This window comes from Entelurus aequoreus, linkage group LG16 (genome assembly GCF_033978785.1).
Source record: "Entelurus aequoreus isolate RoL-2023_Sb linkage group LG16, RoL_Eaeq_v1.1, whole genome shotgun sequence".
In the NCBI taxonomy this organism is placed as follows: domain Eukaryota; kingdom Metazoa; phylum Chordata; class Actinopteri; order Syngnathiformes; family Syngnathidae; genus Entelurus; species Entelurus aequoreus.
In genome coordinates this window covers 32,169,535-32,194,008 of record NC_084746.1, presented here as the reverse complement: position 1 = coordinate 32,194,008, position 24,474 = coordinate 32,169,535, and the positions used below count along the sequence as shown (strand labels likewise).

Sequence of the window (24,474 nt, the reverse complement as noted above, 5' to 3'; positions counted from 1 at the left end):
GTTTGGATACATTACATTAGTTTTGGATGATACCCCACATTTGGGTATCGATCCGATACCAAGTAGTTACAGGATCATACATTGGTCATATTCAAAGTCCTCCTGTGTCTACGGACAAATTTCCTGAGTTTATAAACATAATTTATATTTTTTTTAAAGGAAAAAAATGTTGTGACGATAAAAAATATTGTAATTATAGTAGTATCGACTGGATACGCTATTGTACTTGATATCATTACAGTGGATGTCAAGTGTAGGTCCACCCATGGCATTTGTTTACATTCAGGGTGCTAGCTTGCTGTTAGCGGTGAGCTATTGTATCCTCCTACGGTGTGTAGTGAAGCATGTTTAGCTATTCCTCGTCCTGCAGGGATGATACTTATTTGTCGGCATGGAGACAAGGATTAGTGATTTAGAAGCAGCTAAAACACTGCTGACTGTGGGTGGATGTTCACTGCTAGCTAGCTAGCCATGTCTTAAAGCACCTCTTCCTGAGGGCGTTTCAGTGTTATAACTTCACCTTTATCTTTAGTTTTTAAGGCAAAATGCATCCATTCTCCCTTTTCTGTCTACACAATCTGTCTGCTTATAAGTACTCCGTGATTGTGCGCTGCTGAACATGCTCCTCTGCTCATAAACCCAGCAATGTCATGACGTGACTGCACGCCGTCATGCCCAATAAAAAATAAAATTAAATAAATAAATAATTGTGAACCGGTACTTTTCAAACAGAGTAGAGCACCGTTTTTGATTCATTAGTACCGCGATACTGTACAAGTACAGGTATACCGTACAACCCTAAGTACTTGCTGGAAATGTGCTTTCTTTGAACATGTATCAAAATTCATTATGTTTGCCGTAACAATGCACACAAAAATACATATAATAAATATATTATGATTTATAACAAATTAATAATACAAAATTTAAAACATTTAAAAAAAATGTTTCAAAATGTTTTCCATAACATGGACATATACAGTAAAAGTTGATTAAAAAAAGTTTAAAGACGTTTTAAGCAATAAAATTAGATGTTCAACCTTCCATTGAATGCTGTGAGAATAAAAATTAAAAAGGCTCTGAACACCAAAGTGAAAGTTTTCCATCCTGGATTGAGCTGTGGATTAACGTCCAGGAAGTAGAATTACGAGCTAAATCTTTTCATAATGTTTCATTGATTGTTGGTGTGAAGCAGCATTAATTACCAGTACAACAAAAGCTGTGTCATTAATTAGTGCATAAACCGCTCGTACTTGCTCTTGCCACAGTGTTTAGGTGCACAACAACTCACCAGGAAACTGACAAAACTGGCCCCGAAGCTCATGAGAGGACTGTGGTTCCTGTGATGGAAGGACACACAAAAACACACATTGTGACTCCAGTACCACTTCTTGGCCACATGGTTGACAATTTAGCAGGAAAATGCACACAACACTACATTACATTTGAAGACTTTTATACTGGACATTTGACATCAATACAGCTGCTGAAACCTGAAAACCTTGGTCAGCTAATTTGTCTTTTTTGCTAGGGGGAATGTTCTGAACTCCGATTTCCATGACGTGGATGTAGCTCATCTTCCCACAGTTGATGTGTTCCTCTTCTTTAAAGTTAAAAGTTAAAGTTAAAGTATCAATGATTGTCACACACACACTAGGTGTGGCGAAATTGTTCTCTGCATTTGACCCATTAACCTTGCTCACCTCCTGGGAGGTGAGAGGGGCAGTGGGCAGCAGCGGTGGCCGCGCCCGGGAATCATTTTTGGTGATTTAACCCCCAATTCCAACCCTTGATGCAGAGTGCCAAGCAGGGAGGTAATGGGTACCATTTTTATAGTCTTTGGTATGACTCGGCCGGGGTTTGAACTCACGACCTACCGATCTCAGGGCGGACACTCTAACCACTAAGCCACTGCACTCTAGTGGTTTACACAGCAAACTAGTTGACGCCAGCGATAGTTTGCCTCTTGGGAGTCTTGGAGTGGACAACTAAAGCAGATATGTGCTTCCGGTAGGTTTAATCATACTTTAATGTTGACGAGCTAACTGCTACAAGCTACTTGTTATGCTACGTCAGAGCTAGTTTTAATGTGCTAAGTTAAGATGCATGATAACATAATGTTTGCAATGAAATGATAAACTATTCTAAATTCTTTACTTAGACACACGGCAGCTGTAGAGGAGACAGAATGAAGAAAAAATGTTCAAATGAGGGAAAATAAAAAAAGAGGATGTTGGATTGTGTTTATATAGATGAATGTATGTAGTATTTTATTGTTTTATACTGTATGTGCGCTATATTAAAAATTTAATCTGGTCCAATAAAATAAAATAAAAAATGGCTGGCAAGCGGTAGTGAATGGATGCATGGATGAGCGGTCAGTCCATCCATCCATTTTTCCACACACACACACAATTCCCCAACATCATCTCGCTGTAATTCCACATTTTTAATATAAGTGACAATATTAAACGTCATTAGTACATGATAAATAGTACAATACATAACGGTAAACCACTGGTTTTAGCAGTAGTGTACACAGTAGTGTAAACGAGACGCACAAACATTATTTTGGTGGCTCGATCTTGACATCATCATATTTAAAATATGACTTGTGGATTATTATTATTATTGTATGTGAGTGTACTGCATGTCTACTTGATAGACGAGGACAAGTTGTGTTGCCCTGGTGTTAATCGTAACAACTGTACATCACAATCTTTGTAGTTGACAGCTGATGCACGTGCCTTCTTTTTTTCATTGTCACATGACGGGGCGGCGATAGGGCATTCGGGTAGTCTGGCGGCTTCCTTGGCCGAACGTAAACGACAATGCCAAAGTTTTTAGACCAGGGGTCAGCAACCCGTGGCTCTCAAGCCACATGCGGCTCTTTAGTGCCGCCATAGTGGCTCCCTGGAGCATTTTTAAAAAAGGATTGAAAATGGAAAAAGATGGGGGGAAAACATTTTTTTGTTTTAGTATGTTTTTTGTTTGAGCACAAAGATGACACAAACTTTCCAGATTGTTAGAAAGCCCACTGTTAAATATGTTTGTGTGTATGCTTCACTGATGAGAGTATTTGGTGAACATCGTTTTGTCCTACTAATTTCGGTGGTTCTTGAACTCCCCATAGTGTGGACTGTGACGCAACAGATTGTTTACATGTAAAATCTTCCACTCCTTTATCTCATTTTGTCCACCAAAAGTTTAATGCTGTGCGTGAATGCACAAAGGTGCGCTTTGTTGATGTTATTGACTTGTTTGAGTGCTAATCAGGCATATTTGGTCACTTTATGATTGCAAGCTAATCAATGCTATCATGCTATTTGGGCTAGCTGTATGTACAAATTGCATCATTATGCCTCATTTGTAGGTATATTTGAGCTAATTTAATAACCTTTACTTTTATCCTCTATGTATTTAATTTAGTCTTGCATGTGTCATGACACATTATCTGTATGTAATATTGGCTGCATTTCAGATAGTTGTTGGTGTGCCATGTTGTTCCAGACCACAGCAAACATTACCTAGCTTGCCAAAGATTGTAATAAATCTACTAAAAGAAGACAGCCTGCTGTTTCCTTTAAGTTGGACACACACATCTATACCTTTGGCCATTAAAAGCCAGTAATTTCCAGGAGTTATCTCACCTTCTGAGTAGCCTCTGATTTACTAATGGTTTCTAATGTTGTAAAAATGTGTAGAATAAATATTACATTTCAACATTTCTGTCAACGAAGATTTGCTTCAGCCTGCGACACAGTCATTTTGATAGTAGGCTATTATGGCTAATATAGACACTTACGTCATGTGTTGCCTTTATTATAAGACTTATTTTCGGTTTTTCATTTTTTGCAGCTCCAGACAGATTTGTTTTTTTGACGATCAGATCTTCCCACCCTGGAGCCCATTTTCAAAAAGTTTTGTTTCAGACCACCAAAAACGCTGTTTGCGTGGGGATAAAAGGCTGAAGTGGTACAAAGCTTCACTGTTTCCACCTTAAAACAGTTCTGTGGGGACAGGCCCTCAGTGACTACAGACCCGACCATAGCCCTGACGTCTGTGGTCATGAAGTCCTTTGAGAGACTGGTGCTGCACCACCTAAAGGACATCACATGCTGGACCCCTGCAGTTTGCTTATCGTGCAAACAGGTCGGTGGAGAAAGCAGTCAACATGGGACTGAATCACATCCTGCATCACCTTGACAACACAGGTACCTACACTAGGATCCTGTTTGTTTGTGGACTTCAGCTCTGCATTTAACACTATCAGGCCAGATATCCTGCACCAGATCACAGTGCCGCTGTTCTATCGATATCTGCAACCCATCGCTTCTGAGCAAGCGTACGTATGCGCACAAACACAAGTATTTCAACTATCCCTTGAACAAAACCCACCGAAAACAGCAGCTCCCCCGTGCAGACTCCTCATGTAAACATACTTCACAAGTAAGTAGTCGATTTAAATTATTTTGCATTCATTGTATCTTCTACATGTTCATGTTTGTTTTAATCTCAAACACCACGGCCATCGTCAAGAGGGCACAGCAGAGGCTCTACTTCTTGAGAGTACTCAGGAATCTCCACCTGAGACAGGATCTGCTGGTGTCCTTCTACCGCTGTTCTGTGGAGAGCATCCTCACATACTGCATCTGCGTATGGTTCTGCAGCTGCACAGCAGCAGAGAGGAAAGCTCTCCAGAGGGTCGTCAACTCGGCCCAAAAAATCATCGGGTGCCCCCTCCCCTCCCTGGAAGAACTGTATAACTCCCGCTGCCCTGAAGAAGGCAGCCAACATACTCAAGGACCCATCCCACCCCGGCAACAGCCACTTCGATCGGCTGCCTTCCGGCAGACGTTTCAGAACCATGCGAACCCGCACAAATAGACTCAGGAACAGTTTCTACCCCCGGGCCATAACTGCACTAAACGCAGCTAAATTGTAAAAAAAACAAAAAACAAAAACTCCCTCACGTGCAACATGAGGAAGCCACCGGTCAATCACGATCCGGGACTGTGCAATCAGCGATTACATGCCAACTGGACAATATTTATCATATTTATTCACACAATTAATCCACAATAAAAAGCCTGCACAGCATAGGAGGTAGGAAATGCTGACTCCCACCCCCTTAGCACACTGGGATTCAGCATTACTCCTCTCTAGTCACTTTATACTTTTTACTGTCTCGTTTTATTTTACATTGCCTCCTAGAGTGGTCTTAGGCCAAATTGTATATTGCATATTGTGTATGTTGTGTTGTTTTTGTATATTGTGTGGTTTCTTCTTTTTAAAAAAAATGCAAAGCACCTCAGGGAAGCCATCTAAATTTCGTTGGACCTGTACCTGTACATGCACAATGACAAGATCATTCATTCATTCATTTAAATAGGAATATTAATATCGTAGACAATATCGTAGCCTGAGGTATGTATATTAACCCACAGTAAGCAGGGAGACAATTACAGCGTGAGGAAGTTCACAAATAGAAACATAATTATGTTGCTAACTAACTGACAAAGTAAACGTGGCAAAATATAACCTCATGGAAGAGCAATATTTGATATCCAACCCAGCGTTCCGAAACTTAAAGTTGTATTTTTTTACGTGGCTGTGTAATTCAATAGACCCCACTATCAAGTTACACAACTGGTTGCTTTTTTCGAAGAAGCTGCTAAATTCAACAGAACACCGGCCTCCGCCTGTCTGTGGATCTGACTGGCAGGAGGCAGCAGGTAAGGCTGGGGAGCATCCCATCCAGCACCCGGACAATTAGCACTGGCGCCTCCCAGGCGTGTGTTCTTCCCCCACGGCTTTTCTCCCTCTACATCAATGACTGCACCTCAGGGGGCCCTTCTGTGAAACTCTTGAAGTTCGCAGACGACACCACCGTAGGACCTACACATACAGCGGGTAAACCGCCATTATTGTCTCAGACCAGCCACTCGGACAGCTGCTGCAACAATTGGTTTGCATAACCAAAGAATTTCTGCACAACTTGTGAGAAACCATCTCGGTGAAGCTCATCTGCATGCTCATCGTCCTCATCGGGGTCTCGACCTGACTGCAGTTCGTCGTCGTAACCGACTTGAGTGGGCAAATGCTCACATTCAAAAGGCGTCTGACAGGTTGGACAGATGTATTTACTTTACGGATAAATCCCGGTTTTCACTGTTCAGCGCAGATGGCAGACAGCGTATGTGGTGTCGTGTGGGAGAGCGGTTTGCTAAGGTCAACGTTGTGAATCGAGTGGCCCATGGTGGGGGTGGAGTTATGGTATGGGCAGGCGTATGTTATAGACGACGAACGCAAGTGCATTTTATCGATGGCATTTTGAATGCACAGAGATACCGTGACAAGATCCTGTGGCCCATTTTTTTGGCGTTCACCTGAGACTATCACCACATGTTGCAGCATGACAATGCACGGCCCCATGTTGCAAAGATCTGTACACAATTCCTGGAAGCTGAAAACATCACAGTTCTTGCATGGCCAGCATACACACAGGAAATGTCACCTATTGAGCATGTTTGGGATGCTGTTGATCGGCGTATACGGCAGCGCGTCCTGCCAATATCTAGGAACTTTGCACAGCCACTGAAGAGGACTAAACCAACATTCCACAGGCCACAACTTGATCAACTCTATGCGAAGGAGATGTGTTGCACTGCGTGAGGCAAATGGTGGTCACACCAGACACTGACTGCTTTTCTGACCCCCCAGACCCGCAAAAAAGCAAAACTGCACATTTTGGCGTGGCCTTTTATTGTGCAGAGCCTGAGGCACACCTGTGCAATAATCATGCCGTTTAATCAGCATCTTGATATGCCACACCTGTGAGGTGGCATGGATTAGCTTGGCAAAGAAGAAATGCTCACTAACACAGATTTAGACAAATTTATAAACAATATTTGAGAGGAATAGGTATTTTGTGTATATGGTAAAAGTTTTACATATTTGAGTTCAACTCATGAAAAATGGGCGTGAAAACAAGTGTTGCGTTTATGTTGCGTTTATATTTTTGTTCAGTATAACTATAGATGTCACCAGAGAAAGTTTAAACGTTGTCATGCAGCATTACAATAATGATCAACTTGTGAAACATTTTATGTACAGAATATCAGAAGTATTTGTTTAGGTATTTAGGTAGAAATATCAGATTTTATTACCAAACATCATTGATAATCAAACCATGATCATAACAAATCCACATTTTTTTTATTAATGTGTGAAACTGATATCTGTAGCTCCTCCTCTGAATGCAAGTGCTTATTGGTTTTCCTACAAAATCAGGCGAAAGACCAACACACTTCAGGTAATTTTTTTTATTGTCGTTAGGGATGTCCGATAATGGCTTTTTTGATATTCCGATATTGTCCAACTCTTAATTACCGATACCGATATCAACCAATACCGATATATACAGTCGTGGAATTAACACATTATTATGCCTAATTTGGACAACCAGGTATTGTGAAGATAAGGTCCTTTTTTTTAAAAATTATAAAATAAAATAAGATAAATAAATTTAAAAAAAATTATTGAATAAAAAAGAAAGTAAAACAATATAAAAACAGTTACATAGAAACTAGCAATTAATGAAAATTAGTAAAATTAACTGTTAAAAGTTAGTACTATTAGTGGACCAGCAACACGCACAATCATGTGTGCTTACGGACTGTATCCCTTGCAGACTGTATTGATCTATATTGATATATAATGTAGGAACCAGAATATTAATAACAGAAAGAAACAACCCTTTTGTGTGAATGAGTGTAAATGGAGGAGGGAGGTTTTTTGGGTTGGTGCACTAATTGTAAGTGTATCTTGTGTTTTTTATGTTGATTTAATAAAAAAAAACGATACCGATAATTAAAAAAATGATACCGATAATTTCCGATATTACGTTTTAAAGCATTTATCGGCCGATATTATCGGACATCTCTAATGGTCGTCATTGTATTTAAAAGTGTGTTAATGTCCGTTTTCTGTTGAGCTGTTTAAAAAGAAAGCATAGTGTCTAAAACTATTTCATTAAAACAAACTGATTGTCTAGTCATGGTATTAAAAATTTGAAAAGTATCAGTTTATTATATCGATCTTGATTAATCTTAATTAATTTTCAGTTAACTATGTACAACGCGATTAATCACAATTAAATGTTTTAATAGTTTGACAGCCCTAATTTTTATACAATATTTATTATCAATGCTGTATTTTTAATAGGCATGTTAAATGCAAGAATTGTGCTGTTTTGGAGGGGGCAAGCACTAATTAAATTGATTTTAATACATTTTTAAAAGAGATGTTATTTTGAGATACAAGTGTTTTGAGTTGAAAGCTCTGACATAGCCAATTAAGCGCAGAAGTTGAGGTACTACTGTGGTTGACATTATACAGATCAATATATAATTATACCAATAAAACATGAATAAAAAATGTTAAACAACAATAAACTGAGCATTATTTTTTCTGGTTATTCGACCAAAAACGTTTAAATAAATGCCCAACATATGCTACGAGTACGCCAGTAGATGACACCAGTTAAGGTCAGACTGTTAAGATAATACTGTATATGTGTAATAACTAAAACAGACCTAAGCTATATTTACATATAAATTAGCTCTCCTTTAATCATATGTTTTTGTGAAAAAAAAGAGTGTATTTGAGTGGTTAAAAACACCCCCACTGTGCAATGCAATTAGAGGATGAGATGACATTCAAGCAACCAGCAGGGGGCCAGAACACATGGGGGCTACCCTTTGTGGGACATCAGTGCTGCCACTCACTGGATAATCAATACATACAATAAACTACATTTGACAAGTTACTGGGTCCTGTTTGACTTGCGGTATATTGAGGGAGAATGTAATATTTATCATACCCTATTTATGTTACTGATTGAAACCTTAAATGGAATAAAAGTGAATGCATGGAAATAATTTAAGAGATCAACTGATTATCGGCTGGGCTGATTATCGGGGCCAATATTTGGCATATATCGGTATAGGTCTTCTTATTTGAATACAAAACCCCAAACCAGTGAAGTTGGCACATTGCGTGAATGGTAAATAAAAACAGAATACAATGATTTGCAAATCCTTTACAACCTATATTCAATTGAATAGACTGCAAAGACAAGATACTTAACTCTCGAACTGGTAAATTTTGCAATTTTATGCAAATATTAGCTCATTTGGAATTTGAGGCCTGCAACATGTTTCAAAAAAGCTGGCACAAGTGGCAATAAAGACTGAGAAAGTTGAGGAAGGCTCATCAAACACTTATTTGGAACATCCCACAGGTGAACAGGCTAATTGGGAACAGGTGGGTGCCATGATTGGGTATAAAAGCAGTTTCCATGAAATGCTCAGTCATTCACAAACAAGGATGGGGCGAGGGTCACCACTTTGTCAACAAATGCGTTAGCAAATTGTCCAACAGTTTAATAACAACATTTCTCAACCAGTTATTGCAAGTAATTTAGGGATTTAATATCATAAAAAGGTTCAGAGAATCTGGATAAATCACTGCATGTAAGAGGCAAGGCTGAAAACCAACATTAAATGCCTGTGAGCTTCAAAAAACGACATCAGTGTGTAAAGGATATCACCAAATGGGCTCAGGAACACTTCAAAAAACCACTGTCAGTAACTACAGTTGGTCGCTACATCTAAGTGCAAGTTAAAACTCTACTATGCAAAGCGAAAGCCATTTATCAACAACACCCAGAAACGCCTCCGGCTTTGCTGGGCCCGAGCTCATCTAAGATGGACTGATGCAAAGTGGAAAACGTTTGGGAACTGAGGAGACCAATTTTTGAAGCTTTTCAGGTGGAATTCTTTCCCATTCTTGCTTGATGGACAGCTTAAGTTGTTCAACTGTCAGTGGTCTCCGTTGTCGTATTTTACGCTTTATAATGCGCCACAAATTTTCAATGGGAGACAGGTCTGGACTACAGGCAGGCCAGTCTAGTACCCGCACTCTTTTACTACGAAGCCACGCTGTTGTATATCGGTATAAGTCTTATTTATATATATCTTTTATTACAACTACAACATAACTACATCAGCAGATACAATATATACACATATGATACCAGTATTTAGTGTTTGAAAAATAATTAGAGGTGTAGATAGTAATAACCAATGCTCAAGCACCAGCCCTTTTGTCCTACATAATAAAAATAATGTTAAAAAACGACTTAAAGCTTTGTCCAGCAGTTTACTGATGTACTATTAACGTTTGAATAACTTTTACTGCAAAGTAATATCGGCTTCTCAGTTATTGCCCTCCTTGACTACTAATAATCGGTATCTGAACCGGTACCTGAAAATCCCTTATCGGACGCCTCTACCGTAAATCAAACAAGGAACACCAAATTGTCTCTCGGTTACAGTAATAGTTTACATTATGAACTCCTAAGCAGTGCATCGTCAATTTATGCACGGAGAACACCAGTATATTATTATGGGATGTTCTGGCAGTCATGTGGCTTGTTTGAACATCAGCAGCTCAGCACGGACTGTGTGAGCATTAGCTGAAGGCTGTTTGAACAACACAAATGTTCCCTATGACCGTACACACACCACCCTGACAAAGATGGCCAACTGTGTGTTTAGCTTAGCTTAAGTATAAACCCTGAGAAAATTATGGAATCACGAGACTTGGAGGATGTTTATTCAAATGAAAAAAAACTGATAGACATTACACAAAACTATAGTTGTTTCAAATGGCAACTTTCAGGCTTTAAAAACAGGAAAATAAATCATGAAAATAAATTGTGGGAGTCATTAACAATTTATTTTGAACAACACCAACACATGTATGTCCCTGATCTCTGGCCAGAAGGCTCTGTGGTCAGGCGTTTTTATGAGCCACGAAAAAGGCAGTTGCGGTGGGGGCCAACCTACCCCTACCCTCCTCTCGTGCTGGTGTAAGTGCGGTTAAAGGGGCCTTGCCCACTCGTACCATGTAACTATGCATGTGGGATCTTTTAACTGTCGTGGACTGCGTCATGGCTGCAGCGCCGGGGACCGGGCTCGGCGTGTAGCTGTTGACAACCTGCTACTCAACTGTGACATTTTATGCTTACAAGAGACATTCCTCCCAAAACAAGACCTGGGCCTCTTGAATTATTTTAATGATAACTTTCATGGAGCTGGTGAGTCAACGTCTGACCTGTCCATGGGAATTGTAAGAGGGAGGATGGCGGGAGGTGTTGCTGTGCTCTGGCACAAAAAGCATGATGCAGTTATTAGTGTTATTAGGCTCGAAGTTGATTGGTGTATTGCTGTTCAGTATAAGTCCAACAATAGGGTGTTTATTGTTCTTAATGTGTACACTCCGTATGAATGTAAAGACAATGAGGATGACTACATGTTTAAACTTGCTTTTATTAATTATTTTATACAGGATAATCACTTGTATTTATGTGGTCGGTGACTGGAATGCTGATATGTCTGATGGCAGCTCTTTATTTGCAAGGCACCTAATACAGTTTTGTGATGAAAATGCACTCACCTTATCTAGTCAAGGGTTGTTGCCAGCTGATAGCTATTCTTATATTAGTGAAGCCTGGCACACAACATCATGGCTTGACCACTGTGTCAGTACAGCTGACGCACACGCCACCATACGTTCTATGGCAGACCTGGGCATTCTGCGGCCCGCGGGCCGCATCCGGCCCTTTGTACGTCCCTGTCCGGCCCGCGTGAGGCCAATTATAAATTACAAAATACATTTAAAAAAGTATCTATTTCGAGTGTGCAATACAACGGTGCTGCTTTTGTTTTGAAAAGCGTTATTTGTATTACTTCCGTGTGGACGTATGCTCGTGCGCGCAGCGGCAATCACAATTACAAAATAAATTTTAAAAAACATCTTTGTCGTGCGTGCAATACAACTGTGCTGCTTTTATTTTGAAAAGTGTTATATGTGCGTATGTCCTGTGAGGGAAGGCGCACAGCGACATGCCCGGTTATCCCCGAGACGCTAAAAAGAGAAAAGTTGATGACGAATGGCGTGTTTTAAAAAAGACATGGACTGCCAAGTAAAGGTAAAGCCGTGTGCTTAATTTGTGGTACACACGTTGCTGTGTTTAAAGAATATAGTGTAACGACCTGCTGAAGTAGATGTTGTCTTCTTGAGTTGCGTAAATGAGAAGTGAGGAGACGTGCGTGTGGAAGGAACGAGATATGTTGAGCTGTGTTAGTATAGCTTGCTCAATAAAAGTTTAAAAATTGCGTCAGACTTGGTGTGCACTTCTTCTGGACGCTACAATTGATGTCAGAAGTAAAACTTTGCGCATACTGCACTGTTTGTGTGCTACGTCATCGGGAGGTACGTGCCACGTGAGGAGCTCGCTGCAAAGAGAGAGAGAGAGAGAGAGACTGAGAGAAAGAGAGAGAGAGGCAGCGTTTACAGGTGCAGCCACGCTGCTTGCCACGGGGGGGAATTCCGCCCTCAATGAAGACTCCCAGGTTTGATGGCAAGGCGAACTGGGAGGCATTTCATCCCACTTGTGACATCAATTGTAGCGTCCAGAAGAAGTGCACACCAAGTCTGATGCTCTTTTTAAACTTTTATTGAGCATGCTATACTAACACAGCTCAACTTATCTCGTTCTTTCCAAAAGGAAAACCAATCCTCACTCCTCATTTCCGCAACAGCAACGCTTCCTCCTTCTTCGCCAATCACCATACAGGCGTGCTACGTTCACAACAAAGAGGATGCAGGATGAAGTGACAGAAATTGAAATTTTTGTATTGTAATATACATCAGGAAGTGTTGTGTAAGAAAGTGTTAAAAATAAAACCATCAAAAGCCTTCTGCTTTTGTATAAAGATAAGTTAGGTTAAATGAAAATATTATTATCTATCTTACGGTACATCAAAAATAATTTGTGCAAAATTTAATTGAAATATTGTCGGTGCGGCCCTCCAGCAGTGCTCGGGTTGCTCATGCGGGCCCCCGGTAAAAATTAATTGCCCACCCCTGTTCTATGGAGATTGTGTATGAGGCCTCTATGAGCGACCATATTCCATTCATTAGATATTAAGTTGGACAGTCTCCCTGAGTTGACCCAAGAAGTTAATAGCCTGAGGGCCAAACTAGACTGGTCTAAACTCACAGATGAGGAAGTGCTGTTTTATTACAGGAGAACTGATGCTCTTTTAAATAATATGTCTCTTCCACTTGATGCAATTTTTTGTACTAATCTTAACTGTAATGATATTAATCATAGAAAATCCCTTTGTGTAATGTATGACTATATTGTCAAAATCCTGTGTGAAGCTAGCAGTTCTTATGTTACATGCACGAACAGGAAATCCAGTGGGAAGCCAGGCTGGAATAAACATGTTCGAGTGCATTACACTGCGGCTAAGGAGGCTTTCAGTGAATGGGTTCTGGCTGGCAGACCTAGACTAGGTCCAGTACTAGTCTGTAAGAAGCTAACACATTCTAGGTACAAATCTGCCATTCGATTTGTCATTCGAAATGAACACACTATGAGAGCTGACTCATTGGCTGAGAAACTCCTTAACTGCAATATCAGTGGATTCTGGAAAGAGGTGAAAACATTGAACCGAGGCAGTATGCCGCTGCCATGCACAATTGAGGGTGTAGTTGGAGCTGATAACATAGCTGAGAAATGGAGGCAGCACTATTCTGCACTTTTTAATTGTGTTAAAAGTGAGCCCTTTGTTATAGGCAGCATCCACAACAGTGAGGCTGTTGGAGTCTCTGTAAGTGAGGTGCTGCAGGCAATATCCCAGCTAGCTGATAATAAAGCCAGTGGCCTTGATCATATAACTGCAGAACACCTGAAACATGCAAGCCCCAGAGTAGCGGTCCTGCTTTCCATCTGTTTTACAGGCCTGATGTCACACGGGCTGCTGCCTGACTCCATGCTGGCTGTCACTCTGGTGCCGGTCATCAAGGACAAGGCAGGTATGGTGGGAAGCATGGAGAATTACAGGCCTATTGCACTTGCAAGCATACTTTCTAAAGTTAGAGAGAATTTTATTAGACCGCTTAAGCGTTTTTCTTACTACTGCTGACAATCAGTTTGGTTTTAAAACTAAGCATGGTACTGACCTTTGTATCTATGCATTGAAAGAAGTGATTTATATGTATAAAGGTAAGAACTCCTCAGTTTTAGTTGGCTATATTGACGCGTCGAAAGCCTTTGATAGTCAACCATCAGAAACTGTTTTTAAAACTGAAAGAGAGGGGTGTGCCTGATAGTATCATCAGAATTCTGTCATATTGGTATGCTAATCAGAGCATGCAGATCAGATGGGGCGGTAAATGCTCAGCAACATTTAAGGTTGTTGTTTTTTTTGTCCTGTCCAGCTTCTCAGGCAAATCATATAGTTGATGTAGATGCCCATATCGGCTGTTCAGATTTACTTTACAAAAGAGAAGTGTAGGATACTTCTCTTGTTGCCTTATTTGTATTTGACTTTATTAAATGTATTTATATTATCATTTGGTGTAGCCGGGCCAGAGCCGGAGGGGATAGAAAGAGAGAAAAAAGAAGACAGAGGGGGAAATTGTGGGGAGAAAGAAATGTTATTATTGTACATATGATATAAAAATAAACTTATTCAAAGTCTATTGCACTCCTCTGTATACTGCCCCACTGTGGGTAAAGTATAAGCAGAAAAGCATACAGAAACTGCAGGTTGCTTATAATGATTGTATGAGGCTTCTCCTGGGAATTCCAAGAAGCTCCAGTGCAAGCCAGATGTTTGTTAGTGTTGGGGTGTCCACTTTTTCAGCATTGCTACGCAACATTATGCATAAGTTTATGTGTAGGGTATCTGAGTCTGAAAATGATATAATCTCTGTGATAACGAACCATGGCCGCAGTTCTGTTAAGTACTCATCTGGACTGTGGAACCATTGGCACACATGTTTGTATGTCAGAAACTGACATTTGGGCTTTATGTTTTATTGTTTTTATGTTTTATTGTTTTGTTTTTAATGTGTTATATTCTGTTTTTATATGTTTAAATGGTTCTTAAGGTCTGCAATAAAGATTGATGATGATGATGACTAGGGTTGGGTATCGTTTGAATTCGAACGATTCCAATTCCGATTCTTTGTTTCGATTCCGATTCCTTACGATTCTCGATTCCGATTCTTTTAAGAGGCAGGGTCAAAAAAAAGTTTAGGATATTTTAAATGAGCTAGCTAACCTACAGTCTTTCTGAATGAAATAGTCTGACATTCTCCATCAAATTTTAATTCTATTAACTTTTTATGAACTTTACTATAAATTCCTCACAGGGCTGTTTTCAACTAGAATATAAATATCAAATCTATGAACTTGAATATAAATATTATAAAATATGAATACATTTTCCCAGGGGTACACTTTCCTCAAGAGAGCTTTATTTTTGAAAACCTCATGAAAACACATTTACACACACAAGTGTATGATGCTACAAGTACTTAAAAATGTTACCGTGCTCCCACTGATGGGCTAACCAGGTGCAGAAAAGCAAATAAACAATAAGAAACAACTTGCAAAACCCAGTCCAGATTAGCAGCAGGTACAGTATAAAATCAGAGACAGTTCTTGTTTAGGAAAATGACCATATCCGCCTTCTCAGGCAGGATGCGTGAGCGTTCTGGATAGACAGTGTCTCCTGCTGTGGAAAATACATGTTCGCTGGGTGTGGAAGAAGCTTGAACGCATAAATAGGAGAAAGCGCGATCTGACAGCAAAGGATAAGTCTTTTGTTGGTTCCACCGGACCACCACCATGCAGCAGGGTCGTCAGACATAAGTATCGGTGGAACGTCCTGGTACATCTGCAGCTCTCTCTCCACTCGTTTATTGATGGACATGGAGCTCTGTTATTTCGCGGTTATTTCATTTTATTTTGTAAAGTAAAGCCACACTTTCGACCGCCGACGCCCACTATCCATGCTTGAGCTTGACTGACTGGCTTGGCTATGCTAACACTTCCGGCGGTGGGCGCTTCTTCGTTGGTGTTCAGCGTCTTCTTCTTCCGGTTCGGCGGACATATTTTTTTCCGGTCGGCGGACTGGTATCGAAAATAGGAATCGAAATTTAAACTTTTGAACGATTCCGGGAGAATCGGAAAGTTAGTCCCGGTTCCAATCGATACTCGATACTCGATACCCAACCCTAATGATGACACCACTAGTACTTTGTTGCACCACTTCTGGCTTTTATAACAGCTTGCGGTTTCTGACGCATGGATTGAAGGGAGACAAACTGTACTCTTCATCAATCTTTCTCCAACATAATCTCATTGCTTTTGTCAAATCCACTTTGCAGGTTGAGGTCTTGTCATGGACCATTTTTTTTGTCAATTTCCACCACAGCTTTTTAATTGGATTGAGATCTGGACTATTTTCAGGCCATGACCTAGTGTATTTTTATCCAAGAAAAAGTTTTTCAGTTTTTACTCTATGGCAAGATGCATTATCATCTGGAAAAATGATTTCCTCATACCCAAACATCCTTTCGATTGACAGAATAAGAAAAGTGTCGAAAATGTCAACATAACTAGTGTATTTATTGGAGATGTAATGATGACAGCCATCTCCCCAGAGCAATTACCTGATATGCATCCCCATATCATCAATGACTGTGGAAATTAGCACGTTTTCTTCAGGCAGTCGTCTTCATAAATCTAATCGGAACGGCACCAAACAAACGTTTCAGCATCATCAACTTGTCCGATTCGCAATTTATTACCTGATATGACTTTCAGTCAAACATCCATAGTTAGGATTGTTTTTCCTTAGCCCACTGGAACCTTGTTTTTTATGTTCAGCTGTTAACGAAAGCCTTCATTTAGTTGTATTCCGTCAGTCTACTCCAGGGCAGCTGTGGCTACGAAAGTAGCTTACCACCACCAGGTGTGAATGAATGATGGGTTTTTAACATGTAAAGCGACTTTAGGTACTTAGAAAAGCGCTATATAAATCCCAGGTATTATTATTATTATTATTTAAATACCATTTCCTTTAGACGATTTCTTACAGTTCGTATTCGCCCATTTGTTCTTTATTTGTTTTGCTGTGCATTTTGTTTTTCCAGGACATGTATTCTTAAAGCCAAAAAGTTGTCATTTGAAATGACTATAGTTGTGTGTCATGTCTATTAGCTGCTTTTTTCTACAAAAATAAAAAGCTGAATGAACATCCTAGGCTTCGGCGATATATCGATTTAATCGATAAATTCAAGTTTTTTGTTGCAGACGATTTAAAAAATACATAAATATGGTTTTCCTTGTCTTGCTCCAACATATATTTTTGCCCCCATTAGCTTCCGTTGCCATCACCGCCTTCTCACATCCTTAGCGGAGACCCACAAGTAAGGGTGGGAATGTTTGGGCCCCTCAGGATTCGATTACGATTCGGGAGCTACGATTCGATCAAAAATCGATTTTTTGATGCTTCTTTGATTTATGTAAATGTATTTTTGTTTCACTAAATAAGCATTTATCACCTGCAACTTAAAAAAAAAACAATTCACATAACTAATTACCACATTTATTATATTAATGAAAATGTGTGCAAAACTGGAACATAAGTGCCCTATAATAAAGGAGCTAGCTGGTTGGAATACTTGGTGAGGTGGCTCGCTGAACTCAGTCAAATTTTACTTTATTTACAAAAAATAAATTGATTATCGATTATTGAAGTTTACTAACCAATTCTATAATCATCCATGTCCGAATTGCAATGCATCCAAAAATCGATTATTTCCCCCACCACTAACCACAAGCCTAGCAAAACACGGCTAATGGTAATGATAACAAAAGCGAGACGTTTGTTCTAAAGAAAAGAAAAGTGTTGTCAGTGCTAGGCCTAGGCAGATATTCGATAAGTCAATTAACCGATGACAAATGAAAATTAAGTCAGTAAGTTTTCCAGCGTTGATAAACTGCCATGTGCATGCTTCAAGAGCATCCACGCTGTTCTAACGGAATGAAAAGAAGGGGTGAATCATCTTGTCCTTCATTAAGTGTCTTTGATTGTGAGGTGAGGCGGGGCCGCGGTTCTTACGTTCATATTACAGTTTGTGTTTTTAATATGCATGTTTGGCGACTCGAGAGAGGTCACTCTTTCGCATCGGTTTATGCGGCTGCAGCCGTTTGTGCTACAAATAAACGGTAGTAATGATAACTGATTCAAAACTCCAGACGGTTAGTATTACCGTAATAAATTTAAATGATCAAAGAACCGTCATTCATAACTGCACTTAGATACGGACAGACAAACAGGCGCTGGCTTGCTAGTTAGCTTAAATGCTAACATGTAAACAACAGACATTAACGTCTTTCCCATTACGAAACGTCATTCCCCAATCTAAACTTGTACAAACATTACTGTCTAAGCAAGTGAGCTACAGTATTCACACTAAACACAAAGGATGTGATGATGCACAAAGTAATCGACAATTCAACAGGAAGGAAACTCGCGGGAAGTCATAAAAACCGGAAGTGAAACAACTAATCACTCTTTACAATTTAAAATGGAAGAAGATAAACATATTTAAACACACAAATAGAAAGATCATGGCTCTTATGAAGCCAGAACAATATTTGATGTTTCCTCTGCCAAGAAAATATATTGTGTCTATTCATTTTAGTTATTAAAAAAATACAACTTGGTTAATAAAATATAAGTGAGTGTATAATTACTTTTTGAGCAGATTTAACAATACCACAATAATAATGTTAACCACAATCATTTTGGTTAACATTACTTTATTTATTGTGTATATTTGAGGGTCCCTCACTGTCTCCTTAACAGAGACATAATCTATTTTATTGGTTTTGGTTGTGCTTTTCTATTCAAATGCTAAATATTGCTTACAGACAGTATATTTTATTTTAATTATGTGTTTGTTTTTTTAACTTGGTATTTAAAAGTTTACATTTCAATTACAATGATGAGAAATACAAGTTAATTTTATGTGAAATAGTATACTTTCATTATTATGTATTGTCATTACATCAGTGATTAATTTGGTCTCAAGAAAACACTGGCAACAATATCATTTAACGGCAATCATTTGAAGGTCAATATATTGTTCAGCAAAATCTGTTATGGACCCAGGCCTCGTCAGTGCTTTAGAATTGCGGCAACATGCGTGGAAGAAGTATTCATAGAATAGTATGTTTATCCACTTACAAAAATGATATAGGTATCTCATCGATCTCAATAATCAATTTACTTTACTATTTATTTGCATGCAATGCACAATACTACATTTTTAGTTAAAAAAGTATTTTATTAAAAGCAGAAGTTTTAATTTTGCACTTTATTGATCTGATTCATTTGAATTACTTTTTAATAATTATTGGTATCTGTATAGATTATTTTGAGTTTATTTGCATGCAATGTGCAATGCTACATTTTTAGTTACAAATGTATTTCCTGCGCGTCTTGCACCTTACTCACAGAGAGGTTGGCTCTGCTAGAGGGCCGTGTCCGCCAGTTAGAGCAGAGTAATGTCATAACTTTAGATGTTGCGGACACATCTGCTAGCGTTAGCTGTAGCGAGCTAACTAGCCCAGCTTGTAGCAGTCCTAAGCGGCCTACAAGCTACGGTGTACCAGTTGAGACGCATAATAGATTTAGCTCTTTAGCTAGTCCTACACCCCAGTCTACCGGGCACCACACCTTAGTCATAGGGGACTCCATCACCCGAAACATAAAGCTTAGCAAACCAGCCACAATAAAGTGTATCCCCTGGGCCAGAGCACCTGACATTGAAGCTAATCTTAGGGAGCTAACTCGCAACAGGCCTAGTAAACACGTACGACAGGCTAATCGCACCACTAATTATGCGAATATAGTTGTACACGTTGGCTCCAATGACACTAGAATGAGATAGTCAGAGATTACAAAGAGAAACATAGCCAGGATTTGTGATCTCGCCAGAAAGATGTCCAGGCATCGAGTAATTGTATCTGGCACCAAGCCTGCGAGAGGCAATGATGAGAGATATAGCAGATTAGTCTCGCTTAACAAGTGGCTGGCTAGCTACTGTAGGCAGCAGGGACTAACGTTTATTGATAACTGGCCCTCTTTCTGGGTCAAACCAGGCCTGCTGATGAGAGACGGCCTTCACCCTAACCAGGAAGGCACCATCATCCTGTCTAGAAACATAGACTACTGTTTAAGTCTCACTTGACTGACTGCACTAGAGCAAGCCCGGTCACAGGCAATTACAGAGTCTGTTAGTCCGGGTGAGTAGGCAGTTAAGATAGAACTAGCCAGCGCCAGGCTGGATAATCCATGTACGCATAGCAATTCTCTTAGAATAATACACAATTCACATAATGTTTTTTCTGTTGTGACTGTGTCAGAGGTAGACATGCATTCTACTGAGGTGGCAAATTATGATATGTCCAGTCTATTGCAGCACCAAGCAAACAATCGGAAAATTCCCGTCATATCAATTCCTAGATATGGTCGAAACTATTTAAAGTGCACTACGCATAATAAACGCAACATTGTTAATATTGCTACTACGGATAATCTTAACAAAAACTCGTCAAAACAGCCCAATACCTATAATATGGGCTTTTTAAACATAAGATCATTGTCTCCCAAGGCGTTGTTAGTTAATGAGGTCATTAGAGACAACAATCTTAACATCATTGGTCTTAGCGAAACCTGGCTCAAACCAGACACATTTTTGGCGCTAAATGAGGCATCTCCTCCTAACTATACGAATTCACATGTTGCCCGTCCTCTTAAAAAGGGAGGGGGTGTCGCACTAATATACAATGAAAATTTTAACCTTACCCCTAACCTAAATAATAAATATAAATCGTTTGAGGTGCTTACTATGAGGTCTGTCACACCGCTACCTCTCAACCTGGCTGTTATCTACCGCCCCCCTGGGCCCTATTCGGACTTTATCAGTGAATTCTCAGAGTTCGTTGCTGATCTAGTGACGCACGCCGACAATATAATCATAATGGGGGACTTTAATATCCATATGAATACCCCATCGGACCCTCAGTGCGTGGCGCTCCAGACCATAATTAATAGCTGTAGTCTTACACAAATAATACATGAACCCACGCATCGCAACGGTAATACAATGGATCTAGTGCTTGTCAGGGGTGTCACCACCTCCAAAGTTATGATACTTCCATATACTAAAGTAATGTCCGATCATTACCTTATAAAATTTGAAGTTTTGACTCATTGTCAACAAGCTAAAAATAATAATAATAACTGCTATAGTGGCCGCAACATTAATGCTGCCACAACGATGACTCTTGCTGACCTACTGCCTTCGGTAATGGCACCATTCCCAAATTATGTCGGCTCTATTGATAACCTCACTAACAACTTTGACGATGCCCTGCGCAAAATTATTGATAGTATAGCACCACTAAAGCAAAAAAGGGCCCCTAAAACGTGCACCCCATGGTTTACAGAAGAAATTAGAGCTCATAAATTATCATGTAGAAAGCTGGAACGCAAATGGCGCGCGACTAAACTTGAGGTATGGAATGATAGTTTAATAACTTATAAACGCATGCTTACCTTAGCTAAAGCTAAATACTACTCAAATCTCATCCGCCTCAACAAAAACGATCCTAAATTTCTGTTTACTACAGTAGCATCGCTAACCCAACAAGGGACTCCTCTCAGTAGCTCCACCCACTCGGCAGATGACTTTATGAATTTCTTTAATAAGAAAATTGAACTCATTAGAAAGGAGATTGTAGCAGTTGTAGCATCCCAGCTACAACTGGGTTCTATTAACACAAATACAACTGTATATACGACGGATACCGCCCTCCAAAATAGTCTCTCTATTTTTGATGAAATAACATTAGAGGAATTATTACAGCGTGTAAGTGGGATAAAACAAACAACATGTTTACTTGACCCACTTTCTGGGAAACTTATCAAGGAACTGTTTGTATTATTAGGTCCATCAGTGTTAAATATTATAAACTTATCACTTTCTTCCGGCACTGTTCCCCTAGCATTCAAAAAAGCGGTTATTCATCCTCTGCTCAAAAGACCTAACCTCGATCCTGACCTCATGGTAAACTACCGACCGGTCTCCCACCTTCCGTTTATTCCGAAAATTCTCGAAAAAATTGTTGCACAGCAGCTAAATGAACACTTAGTGACTAACAATCTCTGTGAACCTTTTCAATCCGGTTTCAGGGCAAATCACTCTACGGAGACAGCCCTCGCAAAAATGACTAATGATATATTGCTAACGATGGATTCTGATGTGTCATCTATGTTGCTGCTTCTTGATCTTAGCGCCGCTTTCGATACCGTCAATCATAATATTTTATTAGAGCGTATCAAAACACGTGTTGGTATGTCAGACTTAGACTTGTCGTGGTTTAACTCTTATCTTACTGACAGGATGCAGTGCGTCTCCCATAACAATGTGACCTCGGACTATGTCAAGGTAACGTGCGGAGTTCCCCAGGGTTCGGTTCTTGGCCCTGCACTCTTTAGTATTTACATGCTGCCGCTAGGCGACATCATACGCAAATTCAGTGTTAGCTTTCACTGTTATGCTGATGACACCCAACTCTACATGCCCCTAAAGCTGACCAACACGCCGGATTGTAGTCAGCTGGAGGCGTGTCTTAATGAAATTAATCAATGGATGTCCGCTAACTTTTTGCAACTCAACGCTAAGAAAACGGAAATGCTGATTATCGGTCCTGCTAGACACCGACATATATTTAATAATACCACCTTAACATTTGACAACCAAACAATTACACAAGGCAACTCGGTAAAGAATCTGGGTATTATCTTCGACCCAACTCTCTCGTTTGAGTCACACATTAAGAGTGTTACTAAAACGGCCTTCTTTCATCTCCGTAATATCGCTAAAATTCGTTCCATCTTGTCCACTAGCGACGCTGAGATCATTATTCATGCGTTCGTTACGTCTCGTCTCGATTACTGTAACGTATTATTTTCGGGTCTCCCTATGTCTAGCATTAAAAGATTACAGTTGGTACAAAATGCGGCTGCTAGACTTTTTACAAAAACAAGAAAGTTTGATCATATTACGCCTATACTGGCTCACCTGCACTGGCTTCCTGTGCACTTAAGATGCGACTTTAAGGTTTTACTACTTACGTATAAAATACTACACAGTTTAGTTCCAGCCTATCTCGCCGATTGTATTGTACCATATGTCCTGACAAGAAATCTGCGTTCAAAGAACTCCGGCTTATTAGTGATTGCCAGAGCCAAAAAAAGTCTGCGGGCTATAGAGCGTTTTCTATTCGGGCTCCAGTACTTTGGAATGCCCTCACGGTAACAGTTAGAGATGCTACCTCAATAGAAGCATTTAAGTCCCATCTTAAAACTCATTTGTATAATCTAGCCTTTAAATAGACCCCTTTTTAGACCAGTTGATCTGCCGTTTCTTTTCTTCTCTCCTCTGCTCCCCTCTCCCTTGGGAGGAGGAGTTGCACAGGTCCGGTGGCCATGGATGAAGTGCTGGCTGTCCAGAGTCGGGACCCCGGGTGGACCGCTAGCCTGTGCATCGGTTGGGGACATCTCTGTGCTGCTGACCCATCTCCGCTCGGGACGGTTTCCTGCTGGCCCCACTACGGACTGGACTCTCGCTGATGTGTTGGATCCACTGTGGACTGGACTTTCACAATATTATGTCAGACTCACTCGACATCCATTGCTTTCGGTGTCCCCTAGAGGGGGGGGGGGGGGGGTTACCCACATATGCGGTCCTCTCCAAGGTTTCTCATAGTCATTCACACCGACGTCCCACTGGGGTGAGTTTTTCCTTGCCCGTATGTGGGCTCTGTACCGAGGATGTCGTTGTGGCTTGTGCAGCCCTTTGAGACACTTGTGATTTAGGGCTATATAAATAAACATGATTGATTGATTGATTGATATTATTGTGGTATTTTAGGATTAAAGTGTTTTGGTGAATAGAAAACTCCTGCAGAATGTGCATGATACTTTATGTCAGTCGACTGTTGCGTTTGTACTCCAATTTCCCATCAAGAGGGCCAACGTGCTGGTAAGAGTCTTCCATATGGTGCACGATTGCGACAAGAAAAATTCCTAGTTTGTGAACCCGTTCTCAAACAATGGCAATAAAAACTATTCTGATTCTAACATTGACTTGTTTTGTTCTGCAGGCTGTCACTACCGGATCAACTGCCCATTTGCACAAGTACTACTTGAGACAAACAGTCCGAAATGCATTGCCTGAGCACTTCAGGGATTTTAAGTCATTCTGCCCCTGCAGATGGGTTACTTACCGTATTTTTCGGAATATAAGGCGCACTTAAAATCCTTTCATTTTCTCAAAAATCGACAGTGCGCCTTATAACCCGGTGCGCCTAATGTACGGAATAATTCTGGTTGTGCTTACTGACCTCAAAGCTATTTTATTTGGTACATGGTGTAATGACAAGTGTGACCAGTAGATGGCAGT

At 40.1% G+C, this 24,474-nt stretch overlaps 1 protein-coding gene across 1 annotated transcript in view; it reads right to left on the bottom strand.

The window, feature by feature from the left end:
• Window positions 1-24,474, bottom strand: part of LOC133630851 (tetratricopeptide repeat protein 39C-like) — a 51,318-nt gene that overhangs the window by 18,644 nt on the left and 8,200 nt on the right. The window contains exon 2 of the mRNA XM_062022658.1: window positions 1,292-1,340. Within this exon, the coding sequence (XP_061878642.1) occupies window positions 1,292-1,340 (49 nt within the window). The remainder of the gene's footprint in view (window positions 1-1,291; window positions 1,341-24,474) is intronic.